The following is an 18,307-nucleotide window of genomic DNA, read 5'->3' as shown; positions in this document are numbered from 1 at the left end:
TTGACGCCGGAAGCATACCTATGACGTCACCTAGTGTAGGGACCAAAGAACATAACATCTTTTCGTGGAATTTTCTTTAATGAACATTTTACACTGAAATAATGATTGAAATTTAATTATAAACTTGTTTTGCATTAGAATAGAGATAACTGTATTGTATTTGAAGCTTTGCGGACGTCCATCGGTAGTTTTACTGTCGCAAATACCCGTTTACCTGTCTCCGCTCCGCGTCGCCAGGTAAACTAAATTTGCGACAGTAAAACTACCGATGGACGTCCTTAAAGCTTCAAATACAATACAGTTATCTCTTAATCTTAATTTCTTCATATAGTTATCGTAAAATATCAGCCTCTCGACACAATGTTGAGCTTTTTAGGTTTTAAAGCTGCTTATAATTTACGGTATCAATGTGAAGTAAACCCAATAATCTATACTTTTAAATCTCAGAGTTATCTCTCCTTTATAGAATTATTATTAGGTATAATAAAGCCATTATATAAGTAAAAATACACACACAAAACATGGGTTTGCTGTGATGAATTGGTGTAAACAGGCTATTATTTGAACTTGGAATTATTTTTAATTATGGAATTTGCTTGATTTATTGTTATTTAAATTTTTAATAAATTCCATGTTTATTCTGTACTGAAATGTTCTGTGCTCTGCACAACACTTTCTATTACAAGGAAAATAGTATATTTTCAATAGAATGTACTGTGCCGCGCACAACACTACCTAACCAAAATAAATTGTATGGAAAATGTTATTAACCGCTCAAAAGATCAAATTACAAAATAAACATGGAATTAATTTATTAAAAATTTTATAAACACAAAAAATTATGCAAATTCCATAATAAAAAATAATTCCAAGTTCAAAAAATAGCCTGTTTATAGCTTTTTCATTACAACGTTACACCACGAAAAAGCAGGGGCGGATCCAGCCATTTAAAAAAAGAGGGGTGTCCCAACCCAGGACAAAAGGGGGGGGAGGGGTTCCAACTATATTTACCCATTCAAATACATTGATCGTCCATAAAAAAGGGGGGGGGGGGGGGGTTCCAACCCCAGCAATTTCTAGGTTGTGCAATAATCCCATTCTACCTATAATAACAAATAAATTACCACATTTAATATAAACAATCTAAATTTCTAAATTAAAACGGAGTCGACACAACAAAACATATTTAAAGATTAGGACTAAAGACACACAGGTTAGTAACAATATTCAAGATTTCTAGATTTTATTTGAACACCTGACTTAGACACGAATACATGTGTAGCATGAGGTCATTAATAGCATAAACATGACGAAGTAAACATGTGGTATTGATAATACACCATATATATATATATATAGATATAACAATAATATACAAATTTGTTTTCCAACATTTTCAGAGCAATTATTGGCAGTGTCTTTAATAAATACAGAAAGTCATTTATACAGTTGTACATTAATTATATACATTTTGAAAGAAGAGCTTCCTGATTATAATCAGAACTCACTGTGATGTATCGTGGTAGAAACTTTTCCCCCTAAAAATTAAAATTATACAGACATGCTGAGAAAAATTTCAAGATTTTTTTATCTTTATGATTAAGTTCTAGTAAAATATTGCATTTGACCTTAATTAGATAACTTAAGTATTATTACATATTCTCCATTAAGCAATACTGTCAAGCCTGATGTCTGACTTGTCATAGAATTTCAAAATGTCCAACCTGGGAACAATATATACATGTATGTTCTTGGTCCAACTTTATGAGCCTTCAGACAAATTGCCAACTATATTGCTTTCAACCTACAACTTCAGAATGTACTTATAAAAGAATAATTAGAAAAGTTTGATATTTTACATAATGAGTGTTTTAACAAAAGGTATTCTCTAATAATCTTTCATATTTTAAATTTCCCACCAAATCTTAAGTAAAGGGAAGAAATCAATAGGTCAAAGTCCAATTTGTTGATATAAACAATCCAGCCGGTTAGAGCCCTGCAGGTGAATGTACTTATTATTATAACATTATTTTATTGTGGTAATTTTAGTTGAGGAATAGATACACCTTGGGTAAGTTAATAAATGCACGGTTTTAAAATTTAACAGAAAATTATATTTGAATACAAAGATTAATTGAGTGCATGAAAGAATTGCAGTGCAGTTTATCTAAATGTAAGTTAGGCATGTAATTTGTAATCTTATGTTTTATTATTTACAATCCCTAGGTAATATGTGTGAAAGTGTGTTTTGATAAGATTTTATAAGTTAACACCGTCAGTCATCTTGTGGTATATTTAATAAGTGGTAGAGCAAATTTAGACTATAAAATATGCAGAACAATCATACTAAGTCTATCAGTTTTAATGTTCTTCTGACATATGTTTATTCTCTCTACCATGAACTGACAGTTCTGTTTGTTTTTGTCTCTTGTTTATTTATATATATATATATACTGAGTAACAAAGATAAGCAACACATATTTCTTATTAAAAAAAAACTTCTAATGTTACACACATAATTTAATAAGTTAGTTTTTTGTTGAGTAAAAATTGCACCTTATGGTTTATTTACTAATCAATTCATTGCTATGTTTATTAGGTTGTTTTTGAAATATAGAATTAAAAACCTGTGTTGCTACCTTTTTTACTCAGTATACGTTATTTTGTTATTTAGGCCAAAACCTATTTAAAAGTGAACTTGTGAATTGAAAAAGAGTATTTTTTCTGATTAAAAAAAGAAAATAAATAGAGCATGACATGTAAGTACATGTATAAGCTTTATTGTAAGGAGAATATAGACATTTAAATATGGATTTCATTATAAATAATACTTAATTTTAGGTACATTATTACACTTTTACAATTTATATGGTATTCAATCAAATCTTTATTGTTGTGACATTTAAAGGACATATAAAACAAACAATGAGATAACATTACATTGATTTAAGCTATGGTACTCTGACAGTGTTTCAAATTCATACTGTGAGGGGCAAACTTTTATAAGATTTTTTAAATGTAAGAAGACTGCTAAATGAACTGTAACCAAAAAGTTTAAGGTATTGCCTCTGGGTATTTTGTGTAAATAGATAAAAAGAAAAGTTTGATGGCTGTAAAACCTAGGATCTCATGGTAGATTCAGACTCGAAGGAAAATAGGGAAAGAAATATTTGACATTTGAGATGGTTAAGATGGGTTCCCCTATCTCTAAATCTGTCACATTGAATCATGAAATTTTGTTAAAAAGACAATTGGTGCTTTTATTACAATCTTTACTGGAAAATTCAAAATAAATGCCATTATTTTGGGAAAAATAACTTTGTAAGTGTGCTCTTTAATTTAGGTACAATTATTTCAAATAAAAGAAGAGCATATTCCAATATCCCCACCACTGCAAATATTTTATATGTTGAAGGGAAATAACTCAATTTTTTTTTATTTTTTTTTAACATTTTCATAAAAACCGACAAAAATGTAAATGGGATTGAGCTGTCAATGGAAGTTTTAAAAACCTTAACAGGATTAAGAGTTTCCCTTAAAAATGATGAGTAGTAAAAAGATGATCTAAGAGATCATAATTTTTATTTCTGAAAATTGTTTTTTTTTTAAAGATTTTTAATACATGTATACCTGTATTTCTTATATTTTTTACTTATGAAATATTTACTTGCAATCATATCATTTGTTCTAAAGTAATTTGAAGGCTCCCAGTGGGAAACTAATAAATTGCACAACCCTTTTCAACAATTTTCAATTTTTTTCCACAGAAATAGCCATGGCCTCTAACAGTTGTTTAAACAGAGTTTTTCGATCAAGTCGTCCTCTGCTTAACCTTGCAAAAAGGAACAGAAATAACAGGACTGGTGTGGAGACCAGTGTGAAAAGCTTTAGTACATCAGACCAAAGAAAAGTCCACAGAAGTCTCATACCAGATATAGAAATCCCTAACGTTTCTCTTACAGACTTCCTGTTTCCAAGATTTGACAAATTCAGTAAAAATGTTGCCATGGTGAGTGAATATGAATGCTACTTGCACACAGATTCATCTGAGTTAATTTGACAAAAAGAAAATGTGGTATAATGGCAATGAGACAACTCTCCAACAGAGACAAATTGGTGTAGAAGTTAGCAACTATCATATAGGTAACTGAAGGGCCTTCAACAATAAGGAAAAAACCTCACCACAGAGCAAGCTATAAAAGACGGGACAAATTGATAGCTTTATAGTGATAACTGAAGGGGAAAATAACATGAAAATTAAAAAATATTTTTTTATGCCCCTGCTGTACGGAGGGAGCATTAAGTTTTACCCTTGTCTGTCATTCTGTACATACATCCCAAAGTTTGTTTCTGTTCTCTAACTTTACTTTGCCTCAACCAAATGTTATGAAACTTATACACAATGATTGTTAAGTTTGAATTTTGATGGAGTCACTTTAACTGTTATTCAGTAATATGTCCCTTTATATGATATGCAAGTGGGGGCATCATCTGTGTTCCATGAACACATTCCCCATTTATATTATTTTGAGATGTAGGAATGGGACATGCCCTCCATAACCTCCTCTGAATCTACACATGGTTTAAATTCAAAAATAACTGTTATTAATTGTTTTTGGATTATTTTCTAAGTATTACAAGCACATCAAAATTTTACAGGTAGACTTCTTTACAAAAATTTTACACTTGTGTCACACTTTTACAGGTAGATGGCACCACTGAGAAATCCTATACTTATACTGAACTGAAAGAGAATGCTATTAAAGTAGCCAGTGCTTTAACCAGGATGGGGTACAAGAAGGGAGATGTTTTAGCCATATATTCTACAAACAGCCCGGAATTTACCATGGTTATGTTAGGGGCCGCAGCTGCAGGCATTATTGTCACAACAATGAACCCAGCCTACACATCAGGTTTGTTTTTATGCCCCATTTATGGGCATTATGTTTTCTGGTCTTTGGGTCCGTCTGTTCTTTCGTTTGTCCTTTCGACCGTTCATATGTCCGTTCATCTGTCTGTCCTGCTTCAGGTTAAAGTTTTTGGTAGAGGTAGTTTTTGATGAATTTTAAGTCCAATCAACTTGAAACTTAGTACACATGTTCCCTAATATATGATTTTTCTAATTTTAATGCCAAATTATATTTTTGACCCCAATTTCACGGTCATATTCGGGTCAACCGAACATAGAAAATGATAGCGCGAGTGGGACATCAGTGTACGGTGGACACATTTTTGTTCTCTCTAATTTTCATAAGATACAATTGTTTGATATTTGTTTTATTTGAACTAAACTTTCGTATACAATGTTATTTTGTGTTACAGGAGAATTGGCTAGACATTTAGAACATTCAGGAGCTAGCAGTTTGTTTACAATTCCTGCTTTAGTTGGGACTGTTAAAGATGCACTAGAAACTGACAAAGTTCTCAACAGTATTATCAAGGTAAGGTTATCCTTTAATTAAGACTGTTAAAGATTCACTTAAACTGAAAAAGTTCTCAACAGTTTTATAAAGGTAAGGTTATCTTTTAGCTGGGAAGGTTTAAAAATATTATAGAAACTAAAGATATGAAACAAGGCAAGACAAGGCAAGACAGTTTATTACAACTTAGGCACACTACAATGATAACAATTAGACATTTACAATTACGTAAATATACATTTGCAAGCAAGACACACAAAAACCTTAAAACACAATAAAACCAGAAAATAAAACAGCATACAGTTTTTTAGTAATGAACAAATATCCATACCATACTAGTATATCATGTGCTAAATCACCAAAGACTAAAAAAAGGAATAGTAATAAAGACTAACAAATTCCTGCAATCTACCTCTAATTCTTTGAGTTATGTTTGATGTATTCATTCTTTATAGAACATAGTAGTTTTTGGCACAGCAGACGGTCACAGACCATTTTCGACCTTGTTAGAGGATGACGGGAAGGCCTTCCCAGAGAACATCAGTATTGATCCAATGGAGGATGTTGTGGTCCTACCTTACTCCAGTGGTACTACGGGGCTACCTAAAGGGGTCATGTTGACACACAGTAATATAGTTTCAAATCTACTACAGTTTAGGTAGGTGTAGAAGACCCTTGTAAAAAAGATGAAGTATTTTAACTGTTTCTAATATAGATTTGTTTATTTTCATGCGTGCCAATTCTTGTAGACTGATTTTGTTTTTGATTTTCTTTGATAATGAAGTTAGCGGTTTTGACATTTTATGCCCACAAAATCAACAATATAATTTCATAATACCACAAGAATAAGAAATTGGCATATATTTGCTTAAATCTGACAATACTATGTTAATATGTTAATTTGAATGACATAATTATCATGTAAAAATCTTAAATGGTGTTTATAATTTCTCAAAGCCTTTTTTTTTTTTTAGAAAATTGGAAAAATAAATTATTCAAATTTCATCTTTTATTTACAATGTCATATCAAACAATATACATAGGTTTTCCTTTTCAAGTGAACTTGCTCTAATATTTAGATAAACTAGTGCATTTGTACGTTATTGACTCAAAGGTTGAGATTTTATCTTATAAACATCCCATTAAGATAAACAGAATTATGAAATAGACCACCTCCATTCTTGTCATATCAGGAAACAATATTCAAGGTCATTGGAGTCAAATAAGGACAAATTTTGTCACTGTTAATTGATAAACAGTGCAAAAGAATATCAAAATGATGAATTACATTTGAATTAATTCCCTATTTTTGAAAATATCATTAAGAGAACAAAAGGAAAGGGTATTAGAAGTTCATTTTTTTGGTTCCTTCAAGTTTGAAAAATCTTAAATCTACCACATAACATTCTTCAGATGTTCATTAGACATAAGTCTGTCAGACATCAGTATACTGTAAATTCAGAAACTATTGCAAGGCTTTGATTATTGCAAATAATGTGACTGATTGAGTAGCACAATGATAAGAACTCACATTCTGATCACTGTAACATATAGCTGTATGCAGATTTTTTTGAAATAACAAAATTTGCCATGATTAAACTGTTTTTTTGTCTATTCTTGAAATATCACATTAATAAATGCATGCGATAACTTCTGAATTTAAAACCAAGGATTTGTTGAGTATTCTTACTAAACAAATCCTTTTTAAAACTAATATATACCTTAGATTAACTACTGAACTATTAGGAACAGCTTGAAATATAATTTTTTTTCAGACCATTAATAAGTGTAAATGAAGAAGATACATGTTTGGGAGTTCTTCCATTCTTCCATATCTATGGTTTGTCTCCAGTGATGATGGGAGTTCTTCAGGATGGAGGTAAACTTGTCACTCAACCAAGATTTGACCCAGAAATGTTTCTTAAAGCTTTACAAGGTTACAAGGTTAGTTTTTTCAAATCAGTTATTTATCCAAAATTAGAATTTAAAGGTTTAGATGACATAATTTGATATTTGTTTTAATTTTATCAATTGTAGACAGATTAGATTATTACCTTGACCTATTTTACTATTTTTATGATAAAGTTGAATGGGTGCAATTCTGCATGATTTGTCTCCCTTTTTTAAGAGAATCAAACTCCTTTTTTGACATAAGATATCAAAGATAAACTTTTTAGAACAATTTATTTTTAGGCCCCAGAATTAGTTTCTGTTCTCTCACTCTAATCTCAAATGATATGAAACTTCTACACAATGCTTATTACCACCAATTTTACACAGTTCAAATTTGAATTTGGGTGGTTTCACTTTTGCTGTTCTTTAGTTATGTCTCTTTGTAAACAGACAAATTGTGAAATTTGCTGTTTCAACACTTTTATTTTGTTTGCCCAAATCTAATGTTATGAAACTTATACACAATGCTTATTGCCACCAAACAAAAATTAAGCTTGAAGCTTGAATTTGGGTAGTGTCACTTTTGCCATTCTTGAGTTACGTCTCTTTGTAAATCAAGAAAAAAAAATGCAGAATTTACCATTATTTACAAGCGAGGAGTCCTGTGTCCATTCTTCATTTAAAGTTTTATTATCTTTCAACCCTCCCTCTTTTAATATTCATGCAGTAAATTGTTTATATATTTTTACAGGTAACACAAGCACATTTGGTACCCCCCATTATACTGTTTTTAGCCAAGCATCCGGTTGTGAGTAAGTTTGATTTGTCCAGTATTACAAAGTTAATCAGTGGAGCAGCACCACTTGGAGATTCCTTGACAGAAGAGGTTATGGAGAGGCTAAAAGCACCTGTTTGTCAAGGTAAGATAATACATGTATTGGTACTCTAAGTAAGATACAAAAAGTGATATATGAACCTTGAATATGATGTTTTCATGATTGATTGTTGTGGTCAGAAATTGATAAATATACAGACATTCTTCAATTATTTGTTGCAGGATTCCCAGATTTATTTTGATGCTTTTTGTCCATATCCATTGTTTTATGTAGGAAGGTATTGGTTTAGTTTACAGAATTGATGAAAATGTGCAAAACAAAAAAGAAAACAGAATAATTGGGTTAGAACGTAAAGAATGGTGAAATATAGGCAAAAAATAATAATACAAAAATGATAACCCTGGGCACCATTTAGACTCTCGTGTACAAATGTATTGATTTTTCTTATTTCCTAGGTTACGGAATGACAGAGACCAGTCCAGTTATCCATGTTGATACAGTACCAAATACCAGAGGATCAGTTGGGAAAGTTGTCCCAAATACACTTTGTAAAGTAGGTTTACTCATTTCTTAACATAGACCACACCAAATAATTTTATGCCGCTGCTGCTCGGCAGAGGGGGCATAATAAAATTTAGTCTTTCCACTTTCACTAATGATTTATGTCCATTTACAAATGGGAACATTGCTGAATTGCCTAAACCATATGTTTTTGAACTTTGTATAAACAGTCAATATTTACTACCCCTTGACATACATTGTTATTGTTGTAATCTTTACGTTCTTTTCATTTAAATTAAAATAATTATATAATATTATGGGTGTGAATTTGTGAAAATGTGTACATAAAATAAGGAAATGTTATATAGTTGCCAATGAGAAAACAATCTGCCATTGTTCAAATAAGGTAAATGTGAGCAATTATAGAAAACCGTTCTGTCTTCAACCATGAAAACAACCTATACCTTATACATGTAGTAACTATAAAACTAGAACGGTTAATTTATAAAAAAAAAATTTACAAAAAAAAAAATATGACACACATGAAACAAAGACAACCACTGGACTAGAGGCTCCTGACTTGGGTCATGCACATGTAAAATGTAGCTGTGTTAAACATGTTTGTGTGTGGCTGAGCACTTAATCCTTTCCAATCCTGGCACAGTTGTGTTTCTGCACAACATAAGAACACACTTTAAAAATCGGTGGGAAAAGGCTCCTTATGTTGTACTGTATTGTTGAAGTAGTTATCAAAGGTACCAGGATTATAATTTAGTACGCCAGACGCCAGGCTGTACGTTGACCTATAGTTGTAATTTCTGTGTCATTTGGTCTCTTGTGGAGAGTTGTCTCATTGACAATCATACCACATCTTCTTTTTTATATTAACTCATCAGATGACTTTGTATTGGTTTTATTGGGCAAATAATGACTGCAGTTAATTTAGTTTAATTAAAAAATTTTTCAAAAAAGAGAGAAAGAATTTTTTTAGGATATAAAACAAAATTGTTTTTGTTAGTTTTTACTTTTTTTTAAACTTTGAACATCTTAATTTAAAATATATATATATTGTAAACAACTTCTCTTTTAAAATTCAGTATAATAAAAAAAAAGTTTTACTGTATATATTTTCAGCAACTAGTTCGATTTATTATGATTTGTGACTTAATTTATCTTTTTGTAAACATGTCCTATAACTGTGTCAGTATAAATGATTTATCATTAAATGGCCATGTGACCTAATTTATCAATGAAAGATTGTTTGTTTTACAGATTGTCTGTCCAGATACTGATACCCAGTTAGATAAAGTAGGAAAAGTCGGTGAAATATGTGTTAAAGGTCCACAAGTTATGAAAGGCTACCTCCATAATATAAAGGCTACAGAAGATATTATAAGAGATGGATGGCTTCATACAGGTTAATCAATTGAATATTTCATTTTTGACAGGAGTAATAGGTCTGGAGATATTAACTGCTTTGAAAAAGTGGGGGTATACTGTTTTACATCTGACACCGTCCGTCTCTCCTAACATCTATCAGTCCGTCCTTTCTGTCTATAGAATATTTTTGTCGCATCCTTCTAAGGGACTACATCATTAGGGTTTCTGAAATTCAGTCTCAGGCCAGATTTTGTATAAGTCAGCTACACTGTGTGATGTTTTTTTAGATTCATCACGGAACAACATCTTGTTTACTAAACAATTACATATTTTTACACCATTGAAATTATCTAGTTGCGTCAGGGGTATCATCAGTGAGCAGAACCTTACCTCACAGTTTCACTTGTTTTATTTCCAAATGAACATAATGACTGATTTCATACACATGTAGGCCTGATATAAAATATATAAAAGACCTCTAGTTTTTTCAAGTTTCTGTCTCATTGTCTTTTATCCACATCATCTAATATTCATATTTGCTGTACTTATTTATCAACAGAAACAATTGACCCTTTAATAAAGCAAGTATTGATGTCCTCAAACAAAAATAATTTAATTGTAAAAATGAAAATAATTCTATTAATTTGGGGCGTCTGAAGCGCTCTTCTGGATATACATCCATCAAGAATGCTCAAACCCAAAAATATGAAAGCCAAGGATGTATAATATATCTTGAAGATTTGGTACCAATTGTTTTGGTTACTCGGTCTTTAGTTTTCTATGTTGTGTTTTGTGTACTGTTGTTTGTCTTTTCTTCATTTGCCTTTATTTGCCAAGTCGTCATTATAAAAAAGAAGGAGTTGTATGATTGCCAATGAGACAACTCTCCACAAGAGACGAACTACAATAGAAATAATCAGCTTTTGTTTTCAATATACAACATACAAGTATGAATATCTATTGGGTACCTTTTGTCTCTCTTTTAGAAATACATAATATTCACATTTTTTTTAGATATAATTTATCTGTTATGTATTTACAATTTGGTGTGTGGCATCTGTCCCAACTTTAGAATGGAAATGTAGATAAGCACAATTATCACACATAACAATATTACAGTTCATACATTTCCATTTGATAGGTAAAAACTGTTCACAAAGTTGACATGGAAGAATAATTTCTGGTTCAGGTTCAGGTTCAATACTCTCGCTTGAATCATTCTTGCAGAAGATAATCCCCATTCTGTTGAATTCAGATAAATAAGTATGGTGTCTCATGAAGGTTCTGAAATTTTATTCTCCCTTAAATCGATCTGCTATCTGAAACTTTTATATTGTCAACAATAAATTTGTATGATAAAATCCAGATTAACTGTTTATTTCTTTTCCTGTCTGCTATCTAGCACTTTACAGCTTTTGATTCTGTCAAAAGTTTTTATGAAAAAGATCCATTTATCTTTATATTTTTTTTTCTCTGAATCTTGTTGTCTTGTTTTTAAATACAGAAATGTTGCAGTTTTATTCTTAAAGTATATCCAGCAGTTTGATGGCATGAAAAATATCATAGGAATGGTAATCTCGTTTTGATAGTTCAGAAATATATCCTCACTTTCGATATATAGCTCAGAACTATTGCATGTTCTCACTTTGGATATTTTACATATATTTGTTCATTTACAATGTCTTCTTTATAAATGTCTTGATCTAAAATATTGTGAATTTATGACATTTTCCTGTAAAGAAACGAAAATAGAAAAAACAACCAGCTAAGAAATCCCATATCCTCATGAAAATTGATAAGGTCTATAGTACTTAAATATATGTCAAACACATGCTTACAGTTAAAACATTTTAAAACCAATACCAGTAGTAGTATTTTTATTCAAATACTTATCAATTCAAAATATAAAACTTGTAACAAACATATCTCATTTCATAGCTAAAGTTCTATTTACTTGAGAGCAGAAGTCATTCTGGATATCTAATCAGTTGAAAAAAGGTTAAAATAGGTTATGCTTTTGATGTAATAAGTTATTTCTAAATTTGTTTTATATACATATATATCAATCAGAGTGAAAAGATCATTGTTCTGTTCTGTTTTTTTATACAACCGCAAAAATTTGTTTGCGTCGTATGATGTCGTCGTCGTCTGCTTCGTCGTCTTGTCCGAAGACGCATTTAATTTCTGGACAATAATTTTAGTTTTAGTGTATGGATCTCTATAAATTTTTGACAGAAGGTTCAATACCACTAAATGAAGGTTGGGATTGATTTTGGGGGTTATGGTCCCAATAGTTTAGGAATTGGGGGCCAAAAAAGGGCCCAAATAAGCATTTATCTTGGTTTTTGCAATTTAACTTCAGTATAAGTAAATAGAAGTCTATGAAATTTAAACACACAAGGTTAATGTCCACAGTAGGAAGGTTAGGATTGATATTTTGAGGAATTAGGGGCCCTAAAAGGGTCCAGATAAGCATTTGTCTTGGTTTTCTCACAATAACTTTAGTATAGGATAATAGAAATCTTTGAAATTTTAGGACAAGGTTATGACCACAAAACGGAAGTTTGGATTGATTTTGGGAGTTTTGTTTTCGAACAGTTTAGGAATTAGGGGCCTAAAAGGGCCCAAATAAGCATTTTTCTTGGTTTTTGCACAATAACTTTATTATAAGTGAATAGAAATCTATGACATTTAAACACAAGGTTTATGACCACAAAAGGAAGGTTGGGATTCATTTTGGGTGTTTTGGTCCCAACAGTTTAGGAATTAAGGGCCAAAAGGGTCCAAAAATAAACTTTGTTTGATTTCATCAAAAATTGAAATATCAGGGTTCCTTGATATGCAAAATCTAACTGTGTATTTAGATTCTTAATATTAGGTCTTGTTTTAAATTGGTCTACATTAAGGTCCAAAAGGTCCAAAATTAAATTTAGGTTGATTTTAACAAAAATGAATTCTTGGGGTTCTTTGATAAGCTGAATCTTAACATGTACTTTGATTTTTTATTATGAGCGCAGTTTTCAAGTTGGTCCAAATTGAGGTAAAAAATTAAACTTTGTTTGATTTCAACAAAAATTGAATATATGGGGTTCTTTGATATGCTAAATCTAACCATATGTATTTAGATTTTTGATATTTGGGCCCAGTTATCAAATTGGTCAGCCAGCATCAAGGTCTAAAGGGTTCAAAAATTGAATTCATGGGGTTCTTTGATACAATGTATGCGGAATCTAACCATGTATTTTGATTTCGAATATTGGACCATAATAGGTAAATGTCCAATTTAAAAGTTTTTAAGTTTAAGTTCTTAGACCACATTCATTCTGTGTCAGAAACCTAGTATGTTGTGTCAACTTTTTAATCACAATCCAAATTCAGAGCTGTATCAAGCTTGAATTTGTTGTGTCCATACTTGCCCCAACTGTTCAGGGTTTGACTTCTGCAGTCAAATAAAGATGTGCCCTGCGGAGCTCTTGGTTTCAAATTTGTTAGTATGTTTGTTGATTAGAACTAACTCTATTTGTTACATGTAATTTATTTTACCTTTTCTCATCTAAACTGTCTCAATCACTACAAATTAACGGTAGCATATTACATGCTGAAATTCATATGGTGAATAGAATATACTACGAGGATGTTCCATGCTCTTTATTGACAAATTTTGCTGCATTTTATATTTTATCATTTTTGACTCTGAGGTTGTGCGCTTTAGCAAGAAAAACACATATGACATTTTAAAGTCTGTTGTTTTTATTTACAGGAGATATTGGTTATGTGAAGGACAATGGAAGTTTTGTAATAACAGACAGACTGAAAGAATTAATTAAATACAAGGGTTATCAAGTAAGTAAATAAACATATATTATGTAAATTCTTTCAATATATTCAAACTGAAAACAAAAATTTGGAATCGAGAACTGATAACAGAGCTCCAGATAAGAATTCACAAATTGGGGTTTTTTCCCACCATTTTCTTATATAATTGGGTGATAAAGTTTTTTAATTGCATTATCTATTCCAGTTCACCCCTCAGGTTAATATCAAATTGGGTTTTTCACCACCAAGCTCCTTAATGTATTGGGTTTTTTCATCACAATATTGAATATTTAGGCAATATCAACCCCAGATTTTTTTCCATCTTAAATATGTATCTTTCTTTGTTTAGCTGTTTTATTTGGTTTAGGGTTAAGGTAAGGGTTATTTGCTAGCTGTTTTATTTGGTTTATTCACTGAGGAGCAATTGTAGGTTTAATTTGTGTCCCATTTCAAACCATCTGCCAGTTTTTTATTTTTTCACAAAAACGGATATGTGTATTCACAGGCACTCGTCTTATACCTTTATATAATAAATTCTGAGACCAGTAGCAGTGCCTGTGTGTGTATTCATAAATTAACCGTAAAATGAAATAAAAATAGTATATAAACTCTAATTATACTTGAATGTTTTTCTTTTATTCAATTTACATAAATCTGGGTTTAGTTGTCTTTTATTAGAACTTTTGGTTTCTGATGCTTTATCATGTCATAATTAATTTGGCCGTTCATTTTTTCCAATGGATTTTTTTTTTGACGAAACCCCATGTTTATGAGCAATGTTCTTGTTAAGGTACGCATACAAGCCCGTGCATTCGATGGACGCTTCCTAATAAAACTGGTTGGGTCTTGTTATCATCAGAACTTTCCCTCGGCTTTTCAAAAGAAGCAGAAAACATGTTTCTATTCAATATTTTTACCGGACAATCACTTTCGTTTGAATTCAATGTATGTTATGATAAATCCCGAGCAATTCGAAACAAATATGACTCCATGACACATGCTAATGGATAAACGCGAAATGTTTTCAAAAACACGTGTACCTATTGAGCAACGGAAAACTGCAACAGGGACCCATTTCAGCTACTTGATGCAGGGATCTATTTTTAGGACGAAAGGAAATTTCCAATTATAAATATTATAAAAATAGATTTACGCGACGACTGTAAACAGATAAGGGTAAATAACGTAAACGGTAACCAATAAAAGGGTTGAGAACTCATGGTTTTGTCATATAATTGGGTTTTCCTTTGAATTAATTGGGTTATTGGACCCTGCAATGGGCAATTGCATTGGGTTTTTTATTATTTGTATTGCGTGATCACGCAAATACGCAGCTTATCTGGAGCTCTGTGATAGACATTTTATAATAGTTTTGAAGGACTATCACAGAAAGAGATATGGGGTACTGTGGATTCATTTATTTTTGTGGGTATCAATTTTCGTGGACTGAGGAAAACTAGCATGTTTGTGGATATTTAATTTCATGTGTTTTTGCGAAGTCTGCATTCATTCCTTTGTAAAATTTGTAATTTGTTTAACTTTTGAATTCATGGTTCCCCTGTACCCACTGAGGAAATTCATGAAAATTGGTATCCAACAAATATTAACGAATCCACATTATATGTCAAATGAATTATGAGCAATGCAATATAAAACCAACGTTCTAATCTATATAAAAAATGATAAGCGTGAAACACTTATGAACCACATCAAAAAGCGACAACCACTGAACCTCAGGTTCCTGACTTAGGATAGATACAAACAAATACCATATGTTGGCCAATATACAGTCTTCAACAATGGACAGGGTATTTTTACTGTAATATTTTATTGACGACTGCTCACACAGATTTGGAAGATTTACTCCATAGCAAAAAACCTTGAAGATGAAGATCAAACTCTTTTATTGTACTTGTTTTAGGTTGCCCCAGCCGAGTTAGAAGATTTACTCCTCAACCACCCAGCAGTACAAGATGTAGCAGTTATAGGTATGCCTGATGATGAAGCTGGAGAGGTACCTAGGGCATACATTGTTAAAAAACCAAACTCAGATGTATCAGCTGGAGAAATATCTCAATATGTAGAAGGTCAGTTTTTCTCTTGTATCAATATTTATACAATGTGGCAGATACTTGATTTGGTTAATGGGGTATTCCAAAAAAGGCAATGTTTTTCTAACTCGTAATTAATTTCTTTGACTTTGATACATTTATTAAGAAAAACAGATAATTATACGTCCACTTTAGCAGAGGGTGAGATTGAGTTTTATTAAACAAAACTCAGATAATGTTCAAATTTGGGTAGAGTCATTTTTACCGCTCTTGAGTTATGTTTCTTTATAACTTTATATGTAAGTGGGGGTATCATGTGTGTCCCATGGACATGTAATTGCTTTCTTTTAAAAGTTGAGGTTCCCTGTTATGTTTTGTTTATATCACACTTTTACTTTAATAAGACAGATTGATCATGCATGCAATTATTTATGAATTACTGAGAGAATACTGACTACGGTTTAAGTTTAATCATCAATGTTCATATCTTAGACACTTTGAAATTATCATTATTTTAATTTGCATGCAAGCATAACTTATGTTACTGAGAAATCAACAGACTTACAAAGGGAGATAATTAGTTATCTCTGACAATCAAAGTCACATGATAATTGTTTCTTTATAAAGTTCTATAAATATTCTGTATCTTTCTTCTAGATAACGCTGCTTATTATAAGAAGCTACGAGGAGGAGTCCAGTTCATTGATCTTATTCCCAAAGCACCAAGTGGTAAAATCTTGAGGAGAATTTTGAAAGAGTCATTAACTCAGGATTAAAGAAGAACAGACATTGATCCCAAAATCCATATTACATTAATACATTTCAACTATGCAATTCATGTACATGATAGGATCATCAAAATGACCCAAATTTTGTAAAAAAAATTCCGGATCATTGAGCATCATAGACGATTTTAAAACAGGATTACCGTGAAACAAGTAGATAAAGTCAAGTGACTTTTGATTTTACTGACATATGTGGATATATTTGTTTTTATTTAACGAAATATAACTGTGATGTTACATTTTTAGCATGCTATATAATGGAGCCATTTAAGTTATCATAAGACGAAAACTTTATCTTTTTAAGTTTTGCATAGACTTGAATATTGCTAGATTTAAAGATTTTTTTTAGTTATAGTTGTACTGTGATTGTGATTATGTTCAATGCAAAATTAGTTTTATTGATATTTTACCAAAATGATTTATTGATATTTTACCAAAAATGATTTTAATGATATTTTATTGAAAAAAAAGGTTTAGAAATTAGAAATGGCAGCAGATTATATTAATTATTTTTATTTTTCATGCATAGATATTTTTACATTTCTGATCAAATCAGGGTTTTTATTTGACAATTAGTGTGTTTGTTATCATTTTTTCCTCATAGAGAGTAAGGCATTATTTTATGAAGTATAGTTTATATCTTATGTTACTTTCACTTTTATTTTATTTTATCTGTACATTTCATTTTGACTTCCCTTTGATATAATCATTCCTTAGGTCAATTGACCTCCCATTGGTGTCATACACTCATGTGTACTAAGATCATCTGACCACTTCTTTAGGTCATGTTTACTAGGTCATTTTACCTCCCATTAGTGCCATTTGTACTAAGATCATCTGACCACTACTTGGGGTCATATGTACTCAGGTCAATTGACCTCCAATTGAATTTCATATGTACTAAGAGATAAATTGACCACTAATTGATGTTAGCTCATATCTACCAACATTTGATGATTATTTGTTTCTTAACATTTTTAAATCTGAGCACAAAGCTAAAATGGTTGTAGTGTTTTAAAAAAAATTTGGGTTGTGACCCATATATTGCATAAAAACATTAAAATTACCATCTAAAAAACTATTTCTTAGAAAAATGGATTCTACTGTACCCTAATACAAATGGTTGCTACCATGTGATACATTTATTACATTTTGTTTAGTTTTTACTGTAATGTATAATACTGTATAATAGCATATAAGATATGTTGAATGTTTTACCTTCTTTTTAATGAACAATATTAATTTTATATAAACTGTAAATACAATGCATTATTAACGTTGTCTAACATGACATTAAATATTTTTAATTTATTTGCTTTAATTTCTGACATGTTTGCTAATTTGCATATCAAAACCTTAGGAAAGCAGGTATGGTAGATGATGACTCCCTGTAAAAAAAGTTCCAGGGGATATAGGAGTCGCTCAGGGTATTTGCTAGTTGTGTCCAGAACTTTAAAAAATGCCTTGAAGGATATAAAGGGTACTTGTATGTCATTGATATCCACCACAAGCAGATGTGTTACAAATAACTGGTTTGAATGTTTGTCTTCAAAGTCAAGATCACAAAACTTCAACTTTACAAATAAGAAGATGTAAACACAAATACTATTTCATATGTAAAGATT

General features: G+C 31.0%; 1 protein-coding gene across 3 annotated transcripts; it reads left to right on the top strand.

The window, feature by feature from the left end:
• Positions 1-1,934: 1,934 nt before the first annotated feature.
• Positions 1,935-17,993, top strand: LOC139515760 (uncharacterized). Of its 3 annotated transcripts, none has more exons than XM_071305443.1 (12): positions 1,935-2,002; positions 3,768-4,009; positions 4,706-4,913; positions 5,323-5,441; positions 5,876-6,078; positions 7,196-7,364; positions 8,065-8,233; positions 8,605-8,702; positions 9,923-10,067; positions 13,791-13,873; positions 15,768-15,933; positions 16,555-17,993. In XM_071305443.1, the coding sequence occupies exons 2-12, from the start codon at positions 3,776-3,778 to the stop codon at positions 16,671-16,673; spliced, it is 1,713 nt and encodes a 570-aa protein (XP_071161544.1). In that variant the 5' UTR covers positions 1,935-2,002; positions 3,768-3,775; the 3' UTR covers positions 16,674-17,993. The 3 variants fall into 3 exon arrangements, with proteins under 3 accessions (XP_071161544.1, XP_071161543.1, XP_071161545.1); XM_071305442.1 differs by having other exon boundaries at positions 1,947-2,071; XM_071305444.1 differs by lacking the exon at positions 1,935-2,002 and adding an exon at positions 2,139-2,173.
• The last annotated feature ends 314 nt before the right edge of the window (positions 17,994-18,307 follow it).

The sequence above is a fragment of the Mytilus edulis genome, chromosome 3 (assembly GCF_963676685.1).
Source record: "Mytilus edulis chromosome 3, xbMytEdul2.2, whole genome shotgun sequence".
NCBI lineage: Eukaryota > Metazoa > Mollusca > Bivalvia > Mytilida > Mytilidae > Mytilus > Mytilus edulis.
This window is presented reverse-complemented; position numbering and strand designations above follow the sequence as displayed.

What these genes read in the sequence shown, in the direction of transcription:
- LOC139515760 (XM_071305443.1), top strand. Translation starts at nt 3,776, where the DNA reads ATGGCCTCTAACAGTTGTTTAAACAGAGTTTTTCGATCAAGTCGTCCT. An exon ending in TTCTCAACAGTATTATCAAG is followed by an intron (nt 5,442 to 5,875) that starts GTAAGGTTATCC and finishes CATTCTTTATAG; the next exon opens with AACATAGTAGTTTTTGGCAC. An exon ending in AAGCTTTACAAGGTTACAAG is followed by an intron (nt 7,365 to 8,064) that starts GTTAGTTTTTTC and finishes ATATTTTTACAG; the next exon opens with GTAACACAAGCACATTTGGT.